Source organism: Neomonachus schauinslandi, chromosome 6 (assembly GCF_002201575.2).
Source record: "Neomonachus schauinslandi chromosome 6, ASM220157v2, whole genome shotgun sequence".
Lineage (NCBI taxonomy): Eukaryota > Metazoa > Chordata > Mammalia > Carnivora > Phocidae > Neomonachus > Neomonachus schauinslandi.
Window position 1 is genome coordinate 60,693,679 of NC_058408.1, and position 22,591 is coordinate 60,716,269.

Here is a 22,591-nt window from a genome sequence, read left to right on the forward strand (position 1 = left end):
CAAAGCATCTGGCTTCTGAAACCACATTCTTTCTCTGTAACTGCATTGTTTCCACAGCAGTAGTATAACTCACTGAAAACATAGAGGATTACCACAGGTTCACAAGCATATCTAGCTTTGTTGGTGTCAGTTCTGAATAAAACTGAATAAAGCAAGAAGCGGCATGTGATGTGTTGCTGCATAAAAGGCAAAGCCAGTTCCGTTTTGACTCTTGGGAGCTGGAATATGAACCACCTTCGAGTGACTACACCAGCATCAATGCCCCCGTTCCTCAGAGAGGCAATTTGGCCCCATGCATTCTGGTACTGAGACAGAAGGTGCTGACCTTCCCACCTGCCTCTGCTTCTACACAATAAAGTGGAGAGAGAATAGTGTCCTAAATGACAGATCCGTAGTGCTGATGCCAACAGATGTGTTGCCTCCTTTACTTGTTGCCTCTTAAAAACACGCTTCCTGAAGACACAAAACATTCTGCTAGGCCTTTAGGTTAAACACTGTTCACATGCATGCCTTCAGGCTTTAGAAGAAAAATGAACAACATTAACAATACTTCTTCCTTCTGGAACCCCAACCCAGAATGCATTTCCTAAGCATTTTCCCACTGACCACCTGTTCTGAGTTCCTGTGGGATTAATTAGGCAGGGAAATAGTTGGTGCTATCTGAGCTGGTGGAGAATATAATTATTTTTAACTCTGGGTTTTGTTTTGTTTTTTTTTTACTGGATTTGGAGTGAACTAGCACTTCATGCTTGATAAGACGATTTTACATCTTGTAAAACAGAACTTAATTCTAAGTGTAAGCACTCCTCTTCTATATTAGCTCCTCCAAAAATAACATGTTAATAACTGCAAGCGTATTTTCTCCTAGTACCCCCACTTGCATGTTTGATTATGGGCTCAGCATTTACAACCCATTTATCACCAGAGTAACTAAGGACTCAAGTATCAAGACAAAAGAAGAAGAGGAAAAGGAGGAGGAGGAAAATCAAGATTCTTCCCAATTTTGTGTAATTCTGATAGTACTTTGCTTACAAAAATATACAGCTCTGTGTATTGCTTACATTGACAGCAGCCATCAATTTGACATCAGAATTACATGAAGCTTATCTCCCAGACTTTATTTCATGCTTTGATTCCAAAGAAGCCACCATAGTAATCTTCTAAACCCTGATAACAGCAGCATCACATTCTGGAAATGTTTTGTAGAATATACTGTTGTTACTGTCACCATTGTTCATATTATTCCTCTATTATGACAACTCGTTTTTGTAAAGTTCTTTTACAAAGTGCTTTCATGCACTTTATTTCATTTGACCTGCACAACCACCACAGGAGGTAGGAATTATTACTTATCCTATTTTATAAATGACACACTAAATATTAAACAGTTCAACTGACTAGGAGGAAAACACCAGGTTGGGGTACCTGGGGGGCTCAGTCAATTAAACATCCAACTCTTGATTTTGGCTCAAGTCATGATCTCAGGGTCATGAGATCAAGCCCCAGGTTGAGCTCTGTGTGCTCCCCACCCCCCCACCCCTCCACTTCCCCACACCCTGCTCACATGCTTGATCTCTCTCTCTCTCTCTCTAATAAAACAACAACAACAAAAACCCACCAGGTTAAAAGTAGAGCTGGGATTCAATCCCAAAGCATCTGACTTTTGAAACCACATTCTTTCTCTGTAACTGCATTGTTTCCACAGCAGTAGTATAACTCACTGAAAACATAGAGGATTACCACAGGTTCACAAGCATATCTAGCTTTGTTGGTGTCAGTTCTGAATAAAGCTAGTCACAATATAATGTTAAAGGATCTACCAGGAAGTTCCAAGTGTTGGCTATCTGGCTACCATATTCCTGTCATATTTCTATATTAGATTATTTGAACAGAGAAACTTTTTAAAAATTTTATTATGTTATGTTAGTCATCATACATTACCTCATTAGTTTTTGATGTAGTGTTCCATGATTCATTGTTTGCATATAACACCCAGTGCTCCATTCAATATATGCCCTCCTTAATACCCATCACTGAGCTAACCCATCCCCCCACCCCCTCCCCTCTAAAACACTCAGTTTGTTTCTCAGAGTCCATAGTCTCTCATGGTTTGTCTCCCCCTCCAATTCCCTCCTTTCATTTTTCCCTTCCTACTATCTTCTTCTTCTTCTTCTTTTTTTTTTTTTTTTACATATAACGTATTATTTGTTTCAGAGGTACAGGTCTGTGATTCATCAGTCTTAACACAATTCACAGTGCTCACCGTAGCACGTACCCTCCCCAATGTCTATCACCCAGCCGCCCTATCCCTCCCACCCCCCACCACTCCAGCAACCCTCAGTTTGTTTCCTATGATTAAGAGTCTCTTATGGTTTGTCTCCCTCTCTGGTTTCATCTTGTTTCATTTTTTCCTCCCTTCCCCTATGATTCTCTGTCTTGTTTCTCAAATTCCTCATATCAGTGAGATCATATGATACTTGTCTTTCTCTGATTGACTTATTTCACTTAGCATAATACCCTCTAGTTCCATCCACATTATTGCAAATGGCAAGATTTCATTTTTTGGATGGCTGCATAATATTCCATTATATATATATACCACATCTTCTTTATCCATTCATCTGTCGATGGACATCTGGGCTCTTTCCATAGTTTGGCTATTGTGGACATTGCTGCTATAAACACTGGGGTGCACGTATCCCTTCGGATCATTACATTTGTATCGTTGGGGTAAATACCCAGTAGTGCAATTGCTGGGTCATAGGGTAGCTCTATTTTCAACTTTTTGAGGAACCTCCATACTGTTTTCCAGAGTGGCTGCACCAGTTTGCATTCCCACCAACAGTGTAGGAGGTGAACTGAGAAATATTACCAGAAAAACCTTTTAAATCCTTCTTTACACAAGAACAGATTTTATCTTAAAATTTAAGCAGCTTAGGAAAGGGCTTCGTTAAATCCTGGGGCACCGTTTCCTAACAGGTGAGATTGGAAAGTCGTGAGAAACTCAATACAAAGTGTTGACCTTTGATAATTTAATCTCCAAAACAATAAGAGAAGCTTCATTTTGTTTGATCTTTGAAATGCTTTGAGATTCTTATCTGTATTTCTAGACATTACACCAAAACAGAATACGTAGTTAATTTTGACAGTTAAATCACATTTGCCATTTGTAGTATCCCTGTAAAACCAAACCAGCACCCTTAGGAAAATGCAAATAAGGTATACCTGCTCTTCAACTACTTCCCCAAGTTGATTTGGAAATTAATCTTATTTAATATTGATGTTGCAAGCCCTGGCTTGTAACCGTTCTCATTCATTACATTTAATAAGACCATGTATCCAGAGTGCTTTATCATTTGTTGGTCAGAAAAGGCTCTCTAACAATAAATTCCAATCACTAAATGGAAGCTTACCTTCAGCAGAAAGCTGCCCATCACTGTGATTACTATACACCAGATGGAGAGGCATGGGGCAGGCACTCTCAAGAATGAAAAATGTAGACAATAAAAAAACAGAAAAATAGGGATCACTGAAAAGAGAATATCAATGAATCCAAATAGCTTGTATTTGAAAATTAATGACGCCCTCAATGAATGCTTTTCTCTTGCTGAATAACATTTGCTTTATTTGTCAAAAATGTTTTAGAGAAAATAAGCATATCTTCACCACATCAGATATCCTAGAAATTGATATTACTAATCTCACTGATGGGTTGTTTCCAAACACAACCGACTGGGTAAAGTTCTTTGTGATTCAAAACTTCTAATGTTGGGTATTTGTGAGATTCTTATTTCTGTTCCAGGATCTAGTGTCATGGACATGTACCCTCTGACCAGAATGGTACAAGATACAAAACAGATTCCTCACACTCATGAACGAGAAATAAATGTCATGCTTTACAACAGATATTTTCACCAAGTACTTACTATCTGTTCTGAATCCATCATTAAGGTAAGTATATATTGGCTCTTCAGAAAGAAAAAGGCAAAATAGAATGTTCTCTTTTTACAGGTAAGTCTTTCAGTGATTAAGTAAATGTAGTGGCACGTGTGATGAGACTTGGCAGTAGAGCTATTTTTAAGCACTCATGAACCCATGAAAAACAAGTATTTTAAGCCAGGTCAGACTGCTTGCTATTAAGCTGCATCCTCAATTAAATAAATAAAGCTAGTTTTACTATCAGAATAGGAACTTTAAAGGAAATATACCAAGGAAAGAGTACTAAGATGGATGGATGGATGGATGGATGGATGGATGGATGGATGGATAGGTAGATAGATGATAGATACATACATACATACATACATACATACATACATACATACATTTTTAATCTGAGCTATGGGTAGAGGATATGGTAAGAAGGAAGGGAGAGGAATTTATAAGGTTTACTATAACCCCTATAGGTGCAGGATATGTGCCAAGTGCCTTAAATCCATGATCTTATTTAATCTTCACACCGGTTCCATGTGGACAGATAAAGGGTTCCATTTTAAAGATGAGGAAACTAGGAGCCCTGGCGTTCAAGCAACTTGCCCCAGATCACATAATTAGTAAGCATCATAACTGGGATGTGTACCCAGGTTGGTCTATTCCTCTGCATTCCACTGCCTTGACACTACCATGCTCCCCAGAGGCCAGGGTATGCAGCCATCCTAAGTGCATCATCTAGCAGTGATGGCTGGCAGGGTTTGCTTCAGAGGGCCATCCTTTTATTTCATGCATGCTCTCCAAAAGGAGACATCTGGAGCAGTAGAGAGCATCCTCTGGAGACCCTTTAAGTCCCCTCTCAATCTCTGACTTTCTATGTTGATCTGCTGGAGATTTTCTCAGGCCAAAATCTCAGGAGTTCAGTTAATTATCACCTACTTCTTATAATGCCTACAGAATAAGTAGAGGAAAACTAAAACTAAAACCTACTCCGTTTTCACGAACTACGGACTTCTAGGGGGGAAATGGCTTCCCTGTAAGGGGAGAAGGGGGCAAGGAATGCATCTAGGTGCGTTTTTATACCTGATTGATTGGTTGAAGAGGGAGCATACTTCAGGCCAGAACATGGGTGACCTCTGAGACCCGTTCATGCCATGGCACGCATTTCTCTTCTCCTTTAAGGACCTCGTCTGTACTGGGGGCACTCAGAGGTTGAGAATGTGGGCTCTCAGTCCAGACTGGCCTCATTCAGGTCAGTCAGTGGCCCTTGGTCGGCCTCTAGACGATTCCACGAGTCCCCTCTGGTCCTGCTCTCCCTCCTTGATTCTAGCTACGATGGCTGTCTTCAGCTCCCTGGAGGGACAATGCGCCTTCCCATCTCTGGCCCTTTGCTCATACTGCCTCTGCCCCACAGACCTTGAGGGCGACCATCTGTCCTGCCAGTGCAGTTTCATTACTCACTGACAGTCTAGTTTACATGTGAACATGGCAGATCCATGAAGAAGGAGAGATTTAGACCAAAAGGCTGAAGGTCTAGAGCTTCAAATGTGTTCCAAAGAGAAGGAATGTTGTGTCTTGACATGTTTCTGGATTTTCTGATTACACCCAACCTGATTACACAGACAGCCTTCTCTGAAATCTCTCTCTCCCTCCCTCTAAGAGTGAGGCCCGTGTCCCTAATCAGAACACTTCTTGGAAAGGTCAATGAGCTCCTTCCTCAGGGTTCTCTTATTCTGTCCTGTGACTCCTGGCTGATTTGGATGAGTGCCAACAGGCAATAAACCCAGTTTGATTTTTTTGTCAGCTGTACTTGTAATGGTTACATTGCTATCTGGCTGCTAATCTGGTTTCGTGCTCACAGTAGTAAAATTGCTACTTCCTCCACAGCCAAGGCTGCCGGGAACAGTCACTGCCTGTCTCGGCTGCCTAGGTATACAGCCGACACACTCCAGGATCCCACAAGAACTACTAGACAGCACAGCATCTGTTAGAACGTTCTTTGATCAAACCAACATTCAGGGCAGGATGTTGGAAAAGATTTTAGAAGGGCAGAGTACCAATTTTGAGGATGTTTTGAATATTACAAAATTTTTGTAAAAGCTGAAAGGTATATGGATGATTTGATTTTTTTGTTCTTTCCTACAGGTTTGGGAACTCGAGACTGGCCTCCAAATATACCAGATTTTAGACCCTCATGGCTTCAGTGTTGAACTGACTTCTGCAGCTATTGATGAAACTGGATTTCTTTTTGCCACAGGAGCATATAATGGTCAGATTCATATCCAGAATAGGGCCTCCCTGCTTTAGTGCCCTGAGAATTTGTGCTAGGAACTCATCCATTGTGTGGGCTAGAGAGAGAGCATGAAGCAGGCTGGAATGTGTCAGCATGCAGGACAGACTGCTCTGCCAGACTGAACATCAGCAGACTCTTCTGTAATGGGCATCAGAGTCCTGGTATCAATACCTCACATCACATTTATATTATTGCTTTAACGTTTGCAAAAGTCTTTCACGTGTATCTCATTCTATCTTTGGCAGGACTTGTGTTGCACTGACTCCTTTTGTCCTTTTACTTTGGGGTACCATCAGCTAAGAGGTGGACATTTAGATTTAGTACTTGCCGATAATATTTTTACTGACAGTAGATTTGGGGACCAGACAAAAATCCAGCCAACTCTGTTATACAACACCCAGAATTCTATATTGGACTTGTTTATGAGTCTCAGCTCCTTGGGGACATGTGCCATGTCAAACTTGAGAAGATGTCAAGCTTAGGTGGTGTTATGTTGCTTGCTGCTCCTTATGCTATGGAACACTGTGTAAAACTTTCTAGAACTAAGCATTCCAGCCTGCCTCACCTTTCACCTCACCTTGCTCTGACCTCCCACGAAAGAACTACTTTATCTAGACAGTATGACCGACTTGTATGCACTACTCATAGTTTATTTATTCTAGAGATATACTTACTAAAGAAATTCTTGCTTGGAAGCCAGTTGGTGGGATGAGTGAACATCCTGATGTGAAAGTCTGATTTTTCACCTTGTGACAGATAACGTCCACATGAAATGAAATCATGAATGCTAAGTTGATGGGGTGTGAATAAATGCAACTGCTCTGCATGTGGGACAATTCTTAAGAAAGCAGTCTTAACTGCTCTAGAAGCACTCTCTACACACATGAAAATCAGTTATAATAGAACTTCTGAGCAGTGGACACAACTGTTATCAGGCATAAGCGTCAGCAATTCATACAGATGACTAAGATAGTTTTGTTTTCATGCAAGCAAGTCCATTTCATTGTTAGTGCTAGGGTCTAGAATTTCTTTAAACATGGACAGTTTGTTCTCCTCAGAGGTCACTGACAAAGATGCTGCAACATCCTAGGACACCCTGGAAAGTAGGATTCTCTGACTCTCAGAGCAGCTCTGCTCACAAGCCAGCAGTTCCCCTCATTCCCACCCACCCACCCACCACCTAAGCCAAGCAAAACTTCTCCCCAGCTTCTGCCCCATTTAATTTGGCTGCTAAAGTCTCAAGGTAGCAGGAAATCTGGGCTGTGACACTGTGGCCCACATATGCAGGACTGAATGAGAGCATTCCTTCTTTTCATTGTTTGTATGACTGTGTTCCTCCACAACCATAAAGTGCTTGAGGGCAGGAACCATGCCTGTTCGCTTTGCATTCGCAGCTCCTTGCATAATGCTGAGTATATAGGGAGAATTTAGTTAGTGTTTAATGATGTTGTGAACAAACAAATGGTAGGAGTTGTGAGTATTGCTGAAAGAGAAAACCTGGCAGAAGGAAATAAAAACAACACAGTGAGAACATTATGGATGTCCAACAGGAATAGAGCTAGGGGATGTGAAGTGGGGGAGGGGGTGGGATTAGGGTCAAGCAAAGGGAAGAAAGTGCTGTGAGGAGCAGTCCACTAGATACTAAACCACTAGAAATGCCCATGTGAAGAGAATTCCTACACAGTGATGATCTAGAAATAGCCATTCAACAACCACACTGTTTATCACACCTCCTGGCCCCTTGATCAAGCTCCCCTAAATCAAATGACCCAAGTTAATTGTAAAGAAAGTATGATTTCAAATGTAAGAAGAAACTCAATGCCTTTGTTGCATTTCCTTCCCATGTAACTGATAAAACAACTCAAAGCTTGATAGATTCCTACCTGCTGGAATTCTTTTAAATGTTTTATTACCCAAAAAAAGCAAAAGTCTTCGAACACGTCAGCACCTTAGGAAATGTGATGTCATTGGATTGATCTTTTACTGTGAATGACAATTGTGGCATGATACTAATGAATGGGAAAATATCGGGGAGTATTTAGCAAACTGGAGGGTTTGGGAGAATAAGGGCAGAAAAGAGCCACTTCAGCCAGAAAGCTCAGCTAGGAGAGTCTGAGTGTTTCAAGAAAACTGTCACAAATTTCAAGACCTTGCCTAGTCGTGTTAATTTTTATCAGCCTGTGACAAACAAAGGCATACAGAAATGTATTTTGTGCACAGCAAGGCTGAAATTCACTCGTCAGTCTTAGTAGAAAATAAATATAGGATAAATTGGCAGAACGCTTTCAATTAGATCAATTTTGTCTGAGATAAAAGCCAAGCTTTCTCTAAGTTATTTGTATCTACATAGTCTTCTTCCTGTGTGCTTAGGAACAATTAAAATCTGGGATTTCAGCAGTGGGCAGGAGATGAAAGTGTTGCCGGAAGGGAAAGACCGGAAGGAGGAAGAACATTGGCTTCGGCGCCTGATTTTCCTGAAAGCCCAGGAAAAACACCAGCATTTGGTCCTCACCTTGGAGCGCAATGGGAAAATCAAAATGGTCCAGGTGTGTGATCCCAGTTTTATATTTGTACTCTATGTGCTCTTCTTGGGAAAATCGGCGGAGTTATTGGATGAGCCCCATTTCATTCTTCTCCTGCCAGTCAGCCGGGAATAGCATTTCTCCACCAGTCTTCCTAGGAGGTTCTTAATTAAGAGCATCCTTGCCCAGGTCCAAGCCAAGAGCAAAAAAGAATGGCTACTCAGGGACAGCATCTCACCCACCCAGGGTTTGCTGAAGGATTAGTCAGGAACCTCTGGAGCAGGTATCAGCAAGGTGAAACTTACCCACAGCTGCCACCTCTGACATTGTTTATACCCTCATCTGGGGATAATTCACTGACAGAGCTGCTCCCCAGCAGGCTCTGTGAAAGGGAGCAGTGATTCCTCTCTGTCCTGAGAACCCATAATGCATTCAGGGATGCTCAAGTCACTTTTTCAGTTTGTCACCAAAATTGCTTGTTTACTTTAAGGTTAATGATGCAATCTGCTCAGGGCCATTTCGGGAGGATTGAGGTAGTCTAATTTTTTCTGTGAGTCTATTACCACCAAAGAATGCTAATGCCTACTTCATATTTAATGAAGGCTAGATCATTTATCCTGGTTACTGAGTGGATCTCTCTCTGCCTAGAACTCAAGGACTCTTTGACTTTATTTTCCCCTTCTGAAAGCTAAGATCAGAAAAAAAAATCTTAAATTAGTTTAGCAATCATGAAATTTCAGCATTATTAAGGTGACTGATGGCTCTACTGCTGGAAAAAAGGAGTGAAAAACATCCCTGATTCAACATATTCTTCCCACGTTGTCTGAGCAATTCAAATAGCAGCATAGGAAGGAATTTCTTAGTAATACACTCTACAACACAACAATGGATTGATTTCCCTTCTTTAAGGTAGTGCAGTTGACCATCAGTATGCTTTTCCTAACAGACGATGTCAATAACAAACACTCCTTTTTTAAGGATTGCAAAAAACCAGCCTGGTGCTGTTCCCACATCAAAATTGGTTTTGGTTTTACTGCAGCATTTGTCACTTTGATTATTCTCATTCTCCATGTCTCCAAAATCTATAGACTGAGCTTGATGAAGATTGAAAATCTCTCTTATTTGTACTTGTATTCTTGCTGTGCCCTGAGCAGGTGCTCATCAAGGATTGAGAAAATGAAAAAGTACAGGAAATGTTTTATAAAATATACAATAGTAAATGTTTGGGAAGGTTTGGGGGGGTTAAAATATTTTATTTATTTATTTGAGAGAGAGAGAGCTAGAGAGAGCGAGAGAGTACAGAGGGAGAGGGAGAAGCAGGCTTCCTGCTGAGCAGGGAGCCCGACGTGGGGCTCGATCCCAAGACCCTGAGATCATGATCTGAGCCAAAGTCAGACGCTTACCTGACTGAGTCACCCAGGTGCCCCAATGTTTGGGAAATTTTAGGGAATTTTTATTAATGTTTAATAATGTTGGAGGGAAGAGCTTTAAGCTCTAAGCATAATGTCGAAAGCACACTTATAATTTATGGTTAATGCCTTGTTACTATTACTCAGTGTTATTTGCCTATTAAAAATAAGATATGGTTTGATTTACATACTTATTTTCTAGAATGACCTTGAACAACATGGGTTTGAACGTGTGGGTCCACATACATGCAGATTTTTTACAGTACAGTATAGTACTATGCTATACAGTACAGTACTATAAATGAATTTTCTCTTCCTTATGATTTTCTTAATAACACTTTCTTTTCTCTGGCCTACTTTATTGTAAGAATACAGCTTATAATACATAAGACATACAAAATATGTGTTAATCATCTATTTATGTTATCAGTAAGGCTTCCAGTCAACAGTAGGATATTAATAGTTAAGTTTTGTGGGAGTCAAAAGTTGTATGTGGATTTTCAACTGAGTAAGGCTCATCACTCCTAACCTGCATGTTGTTCAATGAATGTACTTTCATTCATTCATTTTTTTTTTTCCAATGAGCATTTAGTAAGTGTGTCTCATGGACCAGAAAGATATCTTCCCTTTCATCATGGAACTTACAGTTTAATATGAAGGATTGATATTGATCTACCTAGTACAAGTGTTACAAATACTTGCACAAAGTGTTACATGAATTTACTGTAGTGGGCAGTGCCTAGCCAAAATGGAGCCAGGGAAGATTTCATTTTCCACTGATTTCCAGTGAAGTTCAACACATTTCAAGAAACACTTTTTGTGCTCCATACGTGCTAGATGTTCTTCCAAGTCTCAAGATTCTATGGAAGATAAGGTATTTAGGAACTTGATTATTCAGACCCACCCTCCACTGAAAACAATGAAAAGTTCTGAATAAAATATTTACTGAATCTCTCAACTAGCATTAAAGAGCTGACAATATTAGTAACTAAATAGCAGACAAAAATTTAGTGAAACTGGAGGATGAGAAAGGTAAATGAAGAACTAAAACACCCTTGCTATTTTTTGTCTCAAGGGCATTTTCTTTTTTCTTTTTTAGATTTTATTTATTTATTTGACAGAGAGAGACACAGTGAGAAAGGGAACACAAGCGGGGAGTGGGAGAGGGAGAAGCAGGCTTCCCACTGAGCAGGGAGCCCGATGTGGGGCTCGATCTCAGGACCCTGGGATCATGACCTGAGCCGAAGGCAGCTGCTTAACTAACGACTGAGCCACCCAGGTGCCCCTCAAGGGCATTTTCCAAAGCAAATGAAGTTTCAATTTTGGAGACTCACCTGATTAGGAGGGACAAAAAAGTCAAGGCCCAGGGCCTGCCTAAGGCAAAGAATTTAATACCATGTCCATAATATGCTGGGACCCAAAAGTTACACTATCAGCATAAAGGTAAACCAGAAAGAAAGAAACCAGCCTCCCAAGAGCAAGGCAGGAAAAGCTGCCTCACACAGAACCAAGCAGGGAAGAAGGGAGAAGAGTAGGAAAACAAAACAAGATGAGACAAAACCCTGTCCCTCAGAACTGTGGCCACAAGTGTCTCATATGCATTTACAGGCTAGATTGGCAATGCTTAGGGGTCAAGGAAATCTCAGCTATGAACTTGATTTAAAACTGGTAGTTTTGGCAGGCACCTGGCAGAAACAAGTACAAATCCATTCTGGAGAAAGGCACATTCCCTCAGACCAGAGTCAGGATAAATAAGTGCACAAGAAAACTAGACAAGAAGGTTTGGGCACAGATATAAGTAAATAGAGCAAAACCAGGTCCATATACAACAGAAGTGACATAGCAGATTTGTGTGGCAAGAATATATTTTTCAATAAAAGGTTTTGGAGCAACTAGACATCCATATGGAAAAGAAATATAATTTTTTTCTCCTATCTAAGACTGTTCCTTGTGGATTAATGACTTCAAAATATTAATGGAAAGACAAAACAATATAGGGTTTAGCAGTCAATATAGGACAATGTCTTTATGAACTCAAGAGAAAAAGATATCTTAAATAAGACTCAAAAATCACTATTTAAAAAAAGGATATATTTGGTTACACTAAACTAATAACCTTTCTTCATCAGAAGTCATCATGATTAGAGTTAAAAGACAAGAGTAGAGTTAAAGAAGAGATTTGCAACACATAATAACCAACTGAGTTAGTATCCCGAGTTCTTAGATAATAAATAAGGTAATTAGTTCAATAGAAAATGAAAAAAGAGAGGCACTTCATAAAACAGCAAACCCAAATAGCCAATAAACATATACAACATTGCTAAACCTCATTAGTAATCAGGGAAATTCAAATTGGAATTACAGTAGATATAATACACCCAATAGACTGGTTTAAAAAAGTAAATCTGATAATACTAAGTTTCAGCAAGGCTGTGAACCAATAGGAGGGTTCATACGCAGCTAACATTAGTATAAATTGGTACCAACTCTCAGCGAATATTTTGGAATCCTTTAGTTATGGGACTTGATTCAGAAGTCAGTATGTCACTTCACAGTCTTGAAGGAACGATGTTGCCAGTGAGCAGTCCAATGCTGGTCTGATTATTTTTCCTCTGTAACTTTTGCATTCTCTCTGCAAACTTAGATGTTATCTTTGTCCCAGAGGTTTAAGGGCTTTGCTTAGATGCGTATATTTTCTCATCAATTCCACAGGAGACTTTTAAATCTGCAGTCCTAGATATTTCTTCCAGCTTAGGAATTGTTTTTGTATTATTATTTGTTTATTAAGTATCTTTTCTGCATCTGTTTCTTTTTCTAATTCAGGAACCCATACTATTTGCATATTGGGTCTTCTGACTCTATCCTCTCAATTTCTTATATTTTTCTTTATGTTTTCTTTTTCTTTTTAGTCATGCTGACTGTTTTGAAATATTTTTCTCTATTCTTAAGCTATTAGTTCAAGTCTCAAAAAGAAATTAATTCTTTTTCAGTTCACCAACCAAATTCTTACATTTGAAGACCATGTTTTGTTGTTGTTTTGTTTCTGTTTTGAACTTCCTTGAGAACTCTTCAATTTTGCTCAAGTTAACACACTTCCAGCAGTCTAAGTCAAGAATCTGTTCTGCATGTTTTGTCTGTAGTTCTTCTCTCTGGATACTAGCCCCTCTTAGCTACGTTTCTTTTTCTGCTCATTAGGATTTGGCTTCTAGAAAAGCACAAGAGGTGGCAATCCTGAGAGGGTGAGGTGTGCAGTCATGCTTTTCCTGAGGGGTGGTTGTTCAGAGTCCCCACAGCACTCCCCGGTGGAGACCACAGCAGGAAGCCTTCTTGCTTCCCATTCTCTCTCCCAATTTCAGAAATATGGAAGACTCAGGCCAGCTGTTCAGCTACTCCTCAACTCCTTGAGGAAGACTAGGTATATGCCATACTTCACATTGCCCCCTGGGCCCACCTCCTCCTGGGGATTTGAGCATATTTGCGGAATAATCACCATGTTCAACTCTTACCCTTGGACTCTCTCCCACCCTGGTCCCCAGGCTTTTGTTCAGCCCAAAGGGTGACAATGCCATAATAACTTTTTTTCCCCAAACTCCAACCCTCATCCTCTGCTTGCCTCCAGAAACTGTTCCTGGAGTCAGAGCCGGGAGTGGAGTGCAGGAAAGATGTACCAAGCCACTATCTTCTCGGACTCTCAGCTGCATTAAAGAAACAAATAAGCAAAAACTGCTTCAGTAGTCATATTCTATTACTCGGGGAACTCTGCTAATGTGTAATGAGCTAAGGGGAAGCCCCCATATGATTTTTGTATTTCTTCTTAATGTCTTCAGACCAGTCCTTAATGGCTTGAGCTGTAATGTCTCTCTTGCACTTACATTCTTGGTTTTATTTTCCCAAGTCTCAAAAACATGCTTGGGTCACTGCCTGGTCCTGTCACAAATGTCACTGTATGAACTTCTTCAGGCCTGGTCTTCTGGCCATGTCATGGGAAGGCAGATTATGAACTGACTAGCCTGTCAATGCAACGTCCTGACCACAAGAAAAGGGAATAATAATCGTTTCACAATCTGTTTTAAGGAGACAGAATTACATCTTGCTTGTATAAAAAATTTTATAAATTTGGGATAAATTTGCCCCCAAACCATTGTTGATAAAAACCATAGATTGGGGTTTATTGGGGCTCTGTCAGTTGAGCATTGGACTCATGATTTCAGCTCAGGTCATGATCTTGGGGTGGTGAGATCAAGCCCCTGAATGGGCTCTGCATTCAGCGGGGAGTCTGCTTGAGATTCTCTCTGCCCCTCCCCCATTGTGAGCACACTCTCTCTAAAATAAATAAAATCTTTAAAAAAAACATAGATTGATAAGATATTACTGTTATAACATCATGAACAGAGTGGTGTGGGAGTTCAGAGATTTTGAGTAATTAACCCAAAAATAGTTCACTCACTATATAAGAAATTGAGAGGATAGAGTCAGAAGACCCAATATGCAAATAATATGGGTTCCTGAATTAGAAAAGAAACAGATGTGGAAAAGATACTAACACTTCAAATACTGAATACTGAAGACCCACTTACTTCCCTTTATCTGTCCTTCCATCCATGTAACTTTATGTTTAGTCCTATAGCCCTATATGTGAATCCCTTCAGGCATAAAATCTCCCAGGCATTTAATGTAATACATGTTCATAGAATCATGTGAACTGCTATTTTCCAGGAGCACGAATTCCTGAAGGCCTATCTGCCAATACCAACCTGAGATAAAAAGTTTTACCACTTAGGTGTGAAATGAAAAAAATAGGGCAATTCTTCATAAGGCTAATTTTACTTTTTATATTTAAAGGTTGTATCTTTCCTACTTGTTGGTATTAAACTATAGCCTTTCTTTTCATAAAATAATGATAGCAGAGTTTCCAGTCCCCTTCTTCCCCACATCCTCTCTTGGTGAAATTAAATGTTAGTAACTCTAAGTCAATATTCCAAAGTTTTTTTTTTTTTTTTAATTTTACTGCTCAATGGTTTCAGAAAGATTGAGAGCCACCATGTCCATCAGGGAGGCACATGAACTTAACTAAGCTATTATTCAATATGTCAATGTCTGACCCCACTTCCTGGACATTGCTGAACTTCCTTCTGCTCCCAAAGTGGCACAAACTCTAACCAAAGACCCACCTAGCAGGTAGGAGGACCACTGGCCAGTACTTTTAAATTAACATAGATATGAGATAACAGAGACCTTAGATCACCTAGAAACATAATGCTTTTGAAACATGAAAGAACTTTTATCCATCCACTCACTGAAGTCCTCACTTTACAAACAAGGAAAATACGGCCCAAAGGAAGAGAGATACTTTGCCCAGGCTCTCGCTAAAACGGAGACTGGAAATGTGTTGTCTTCATGTCTAGACCAATATTCTCTCCACTTTACCATAGCTGCTCTCAACCTAAAAGATCTGTGCTTTACTAGCAAAATCACCAACCTTAAAATTTTGAATTTTATTCCCATACAAAAATTAAAACTTCAAAAATTAAGAGCATCTCAACAATAATAACCAGTTAGAAACAGAATGATCACATTATAAGAGCAAACAAAAATATAAGATGACTAAATAAATTTAACAAAAATATGCAAAAATTTTGTGGAGAAAATTCCTAAAGAACATAAACAATCATCTGAAAATATGGAGAGCTACACCATATTCACAAGATGAGATATCACAAAGATCTCTTTATTACATTCAATAAAAATAAACATGTCTTTAAAAAACAATGAAAAAATAAGTCACACACTGTGGAAAGAAGTAACATACTGTGTCCCAGGTAAACAAGAAAGTATTAGGGAACAGAATTGTTAAATAAATCCCACAAATCCAGAAGAAAAACAGCCCAAGAGGAAAATGGACAAAGGACAGGTAAGAAAACCCAAATGGCTCACAAACACATGAAAAATGTTCAACTCACTAAATTAGGAAAATGTGACTAATATAATCAATACATTTAAAATTTTACTTTTTAATATCCCATTTTATACCCATCATAAGAAAAAAAATAATAATAATCAATTTAAACCAAGTGTTGGCAAGAATGTGAAGAAAGGAAAACATCTAATTCTCATGGGGGTGAAAAAGGATAACACTACTTGGAAGAACCACTGGTAGCATCTAGTCAAGTCAACAATTGCATATCTTTACAATTTAATAGTTCTACTCCAGGCATATGCTGTAGAAACCATGGCACCTGTCCATAAAAACAAGCAGGGAAAAATTGGCAGCAACCTCAACACCCTAGCAGTAGAAGACTGGATAAAGAAATTGTACAATAAATTCTTACAATCCTATAAAGGAGTTAAAAATAAATGAACTAGAGTTCCATGTAATAATTTATATAAATCTCCAAAATATAGTGTTAAGTGAACAAGAAAGTTAAAGAAGAATTCATACAGTTTGATAATATTTATAAAAAGGGAAAAAGCCTAAAATCAGGGTGCCTGGGTGGCTCAGTCAGTTAAGCATCCGACTGTTGATTATGGCTCAGGTCATGATCTCAGGGTTGTGGGATCGAGCCCCGTGTCAGGCTCTGTGCTGCGCATGGAACCTGCTTGAGATTCTTTCTTTCCCTCTCCTCCACCCCTCCCCTCCTTAAAAAAAGCCTGAAAGCAATATTGTTACATATGTACGATGTACATGTATATACGTATAACAATATATGATATATGCATATGTAGAATACATGTATAAATTTATGTAGAAATATTAGGATTTTCATAACTAACACCATATTTAGGTTAATAATGGTCTCTGGGAAGGAATAAGAAACAGGAACTATATTAAAGAGGGCTAGACAGGGCTTAAGATTTGATCATGGTAATGATAATTTGATAATGATGTATCCACCACCTTGATACCCAGGTGGTCAGTACATCTTTTTATGTTCTATTTTTCTCTGTATCTTTAAAACAGCTCAAAATAAAATAGCTAATTGAATTTTTTCATGTACTCACTGTATTTCTATTGAAGGGTAAGGAAGAGGATGCGTATCTTGTGGTGATATGGGAGCTGCCCAATGTCATGCCTTTCCTACAAGACGTGAATCACACTGTGCATCTGAGGACATCTCCTAAACACAGGAGCATGCGTATTCCTTTCCCAGATGTTGAGCTAGTAGAGAAAAACTTTTCTCAACATGTTAATGTAAGTTTCATTTCTTGTTTTTTTTTTTCCTTTTTATTATGGAAAATTCTACAGAAGTAGAGAAAATAATGTGTTGAACTTATACATACTAGCACGCAGCTTCAGAAATTGTGTGTGCATGGCCAAACTTACTCCTTTTTATTCCTACCACTTCCCACGACCACCAGAAAAGAATTATTTTGAAGCAAATCCCAGATGTTGTGCCATTTCATCCCTAAATATTTCAGTATGTATCCCTACATGATAATGACTCAAAAAAATGGCATGACACCATTATTTTTAAAGATCTTTTCTAAAATAACTTTTAAGAAGTCCTTAATGTCATCACACAGTGTTCAAATTTCCTAGATTGCCTCATATTTTTTTATAGTTTGCAAGGATCCAAAAAAGGTCCATTTGTGCATTTAGTGAAGTCTTAAATCTCTATTAATCTCTAAATATCTTTCCATTTCTCTCTCCTTCCCTTGCTATTTATTTATTGAAGATACTGGAGAGTTGGTGCCATAGTTTTACATTTTCTATATTTTGCTGATTGCATCCTTCTGGTGTAATTTTAGTTCTGTGTGTACTTCCTCTAAACTGGCTTCACTGCATGAGCTTTGGTTTTATTTTAATAAGACTCCATAGATGCTGTCATATACTTCCACCAGGATTCACAAAATGACTGGTTGTCTCTCTTTCAAAAAATAGATAAATTAATTTAAAATCTGTAAGATTTCTTGTGAGACGCTTATATCTACTCAGTGTGGCTGGAGGTTGTGTTCACACCTAAGGGGTGAAGTGTGTGGCATGTTTCAGTCTGAAGAACAGAGAAATAAGGAAGCTCTCCTCTTTGTTCCGGTGAAAATTTAGGTCGATCGATTTTTTTTGAGACTTTATCCACCTTATTTGCTTACTCTAATATTAGCTCAAACCATTCTTACTTTTCAGTTTTTACAAAGAGAAGTGGTCAGAAACTAAAGAATGCAAGAAACCACAAATTACAGAGGAAGCAATTTTAAAAAGTCTTGTTTTTCACCCCTGTCATTACTGAAACAAATGTAATTTAAGAGAGAATAGTATAGCTTGTTTCAAAGAATTTGGAAACTATTTTTTTTAAGATTTATATATTTATTTTAGAGAGAGAGAGAGAGAGCAGGAGTGAGGGGAAGGGAGAGGGAAAGAATCTTAAGCAGATTCCCTACTGAGCGCAGAGCCCACATAGGGCTTGATGTCACAACCCTGAGATCATGACCTGAGCCGAAACCAAGAGTCAGTCACTTAACCTCCTGAGCCACCCAGGCGACCCTGGAAACTATTATTTTATCATAGTATGGAGAGAGATTGTAATTTCCTCAAATTTAAATGTTAATTTAGCACTGCAATTCCAAGTCCATTCATAGTTTAAATCATAAGTAGGTTTCATTGTTTGCTAAAGGATTTGAAATCAAAATATACAGTGACTACGTCATGATAACATCATCACATAATGTGTGCCAAAGCTAAAAGAACAGAATGCATCTCCTTAAACAGTCATTCTAGTCCATTTCTTCCAACTCCCCACAACTGGAAACACTCGGTTTGGTTCTATGTTCCCTGCTAGGAGCTAATAAAAACAGGACGATGATTAATGCACAGTGAGCCAGATCTGATGAATTTGGCAAGTTATTATATGGGTAATGAATAACGCTTGCTTTGGAAAAAAAAAAAAAAAGAAAAACTGTTGTAATAAATTATTGAAGTAATAAATGAAAGCGCCTTTTAGGATTATAATAAAAATGTATATTATCTTTGAATTTTGAGCCCTTATGTTTTGTATGTATCATAATGAGCATTTATAGCACTTCTTTTTTGCAACATATTTTAAAGTTACTCTATAGATGGAAAGTCTGCGAAAGTCACTTGGGGGAACAAATTGGGTTGTGCATGGAAATTCTGTTTCTCTAAAACTCTTCCATTTAGGAAGCACTGTTTATTGAATACCTGCTATGCAGCATGCATTGTTCTTAGCCCCGGGAATGCTAAGATTACTGAGGTGTGGTACTTGTTCTACTGCACGATGGCAACCCAGCAGAGAGCTTGGAGGGTTAGGCCAGACGAGGGTCCTAAAAATTGTTGATGATTAGGTCGGAAAGAATTACCAAGACTTAGCTCGGCCCAGATAGGAAGTTTCTAGGGGGAGTCCAGAAGACAAAGTGAATGCCAAGTGAAGGAGATAAAATGAAAAATGTCACAAAGGTGACTGTGGCTGAAGGAAGACAGGGAGTGAGGGAAGATGGAGATGGACAGATAGCTAGGAGTTGGATCGTGCTCACGGTGTTAAGGCACTTGAATCTCGTATAAGAAATGGAAAACCAGTGAAGGGCTTCAAATGAGATATGGCATAATCAGATTGGTGTTGTGGGTGGCATCTATGATGCTGCTTCCATGACAGGTTTTTGGGTTTTTTTTAAAGATTTTATTTGTGTATTTATTTGACAGCGAAAGAGGAAATAACAAGCAGGGGGAGTGGTAGAGGGAGAAGCAGGCTTCCTACTGAGCAGGGAGCGCGATGTGGGGCTCGAGCCCAGGACCCTGGGACCATGACCCGAGCCGAAGGCGGACGCTTAACGACTGAGCCACCCAGGCGCCCCTCGATGAGTTTTGAATGGGACAAGATTGCAGGCAGAAGATTCATGCAGTGATCCACTGTTTTAGTTGAGGGACATAAGGCCATGACAGTGAGGATGGCGGAAGGAGAGGTTTCAAACAATATTTTGGTGGCAAAAGTAGCAGCACTTGGGCTTTGCTAATTAGGGCTTGATGTCATGCAGTTGAGAGAGGAGGATCCTAAGAGAAAGGAGAGCCTCAAGGACAGTGTGGAGCTAACTTGAATGATGGACTGGGACATGGTGCTACCAGTGAGCTATAGAATAGAATGAAATAACATGCTGGAAGGAGGCAAGAAGTTATACATATTAACTTTGAGATACCTGTAAAAAAAAATTCTTAGTAATTAAATATACAACCCTGAAACTTATGGGAGGGGACTGACTAGATTATTAGGGCATTGAGATTGAGATGATTATTAAAACACAGGGAACAAGATTGCCCAAAAGGAGTTGGAAAAAAGAAAAAGCAAATGGGATAGAGGTAAACCCTCAGTATATTAATATCTAACAGATCGGCAGAGTAAGAGGGTATCAAGTAGGAAACAGAAAAGAGAAGGTCACATGGACACAGGCAAAATTAGGAGTCTGGTAAGAAGTAGAGTAAGAAGTTTCAGGAAGGAGAGAGCAATTGAGAGTGACAAGAATTGTAATCATTTTTTAAAATTTGAGTATAGCTGACACAAAATGTTACATTCATTTCAGGTGTACACTTAGTGATTTCAGAAGTTTATACATTATGTTATGTTCACTGCAAGTGTAGTTAGCATCTGTCCCGATACATTGCTATCACAGTATCATTGACTCTATTCCTTATGCTGTGCCTTTTATTCCCATGACTTACTCATTCCATAACTAGAAGCCTGTGTCTCCCTCTCCCCATCACCCATTTTGCCCAACCTCTCACTTCCTTCCCCTCTGGCAACCATCAGTTTGTTCTTTGTATTTATAGGTTCAATTCCGCTTTTTGTTTGTTTTTTTAGATTCCGCTTCTGCGTGGGATCATATAGTATTTGTCTTTCTCAATCTGACTTAATTTCACTTAGCATAATATCCTCTAGGTCCATGCATGTTTTCTCAAATGGCATGATCCCATCCTTTTTAAAATTTTAATTCCAGTAGAGTTAACATCCAGTGTTATATTAGTTTCAGTTGTACAATATAGTGATTCAACACTTCCCTACATCACCCAGTGCTCCTCACGACAAGTACACTCTTTAATCCCCACCACCTGTTTCATCCATCCCTCCACAACCTCCTCTCCCCAGCAGTTTGTTCTCTATAGTTAAGAGTTTGTTGGGGCGCCTGGGTGGCTCAGTCAGTTAAGCGTCTGCCTTCGGCTCCGGTCATGATCCCGGGATCCTGGGATCGAGCTCCGCATCGCATCCCTACTCGGTGGGGAACCTGCTTCTCCCGCTCTCCCTGATAATGCTCTCTCTCTCTATCAAATAAATACATAAAATCTTAAAAAAAAAAAAAAGAGTTTCTTTAGTGGTTTGTCTCTCTTTTTTCCTTTGCTCATTCATTTTGTTTCTTAAATTCTACATATGTGTGAAATCATATGGTATTTGTCTTTCTCTGACTGACTTATTTCCCTTAGCATAATACTGTGTAGTTCTATCCATGTCATTGTAAATGGCAAGTTTCATGCTTTTTACGGCTGTGTAATATTCCTGTGTATATTTTGTGTGTGTGTGAGTGTACACCACATCCTTATCCACTTGTCTATTGATGGACACTTAGGTAGCTTTCATATCTTGGCTATTGTAAATAATGCTGCAGTAAACGTATGAGATGCATATATCTTTTCAAATTAATGTTTTTGTTTTCTTTGTGTAAATACCCAGTAGTTGGATTATTGGATCATATGGTAGTTCTATTTAAAAATTTTTGAGGAGCCTCCATACTATTTCCCACAGTGGCTACACCACTTTACATTCCTACCAACAATGCACAAAGATCCCTTTTCTCTACATACTCACCAACACTTGTTATTTCTTGTCATTTGATTTTAGCCATTCTAACTGGTGTGGGGTGATATCTCATTGTGGTTTTTGCATTTCCCTGATGATTAGTGATGTTGAGCATCTTTTCATGTGCCTGTTGGCCATCTGTATAACAGACCTTTAATCTTATTTAGATGTCACTCTTCTATGTTCCTATAAAGTCTTGACTCTGCCTCCAATATAGCACTTTCAAATTGTACGGTACTTTATCTTAATACTTTCATTATATTATAAGTTTCTCCAGGTCACAGACATTCTATTTGACTTTGTATTTCAGGAACCTAACAGCAGGTGCCCAACAAATACTTGAAGCAAGACGATTAAAAACTGCCAAATAGCACTAGCAATAGAAAGTGCTTAGGGATGGGGTGCCTGGGTGGCTCACTCAGTTGGGCATCTGCCTTCAGCTTGGGTCATGATCCTGGGTCCTGGGGTTGGGCTCCCTGCTCAGTGGGGAGTCTGCTTCTCCCTCTCCCTACCCCTCTGTGCTCTCTCTCTCTCAAATAAATGAATAGGAGAAAGGAAGAAAGGAAGAAAGGAAGAAAGAAAGAAAGAAAAAAAGAAAGAAAGAAAGAAAGAAAGAAAGAAAGAAAGAAAGAAAGAAAGAAAGAAAGA

At 39.2% G+C, this 22,591-nt stretch overlaps 1 protein-coding gene across 1 annotated transcript in view; it reads left to right on the top strand.

Moving 5' to 3' along the window:
- The window catches only part of WDR64 (WD repeat domain 64), a 142,689-nt gene that overhangs the window by 86,813 nt on the left and 33,285 nt on the right, over positions 1-22,591 (top strand). The window contains exons 12-15 of the mRNA XM_044916423.1: positions 3,803-3,951; positions 6,076-6,199; positions 8,594-8,769; positions 17,170-17,343. Coding sequence (XP_044772358.1) covers positions 3,803-3,951; positions 6,076-6,199; positions 8,594-8,769; positions 17,170-17,343 — 623 coding nt within the window. The remainder of the gene's footprint in view (positions 1-3,802; positions 3,952-6,075; positions 6,200-8,593; positions 8,770-17,169; positions 17,344-22,591) is intronic.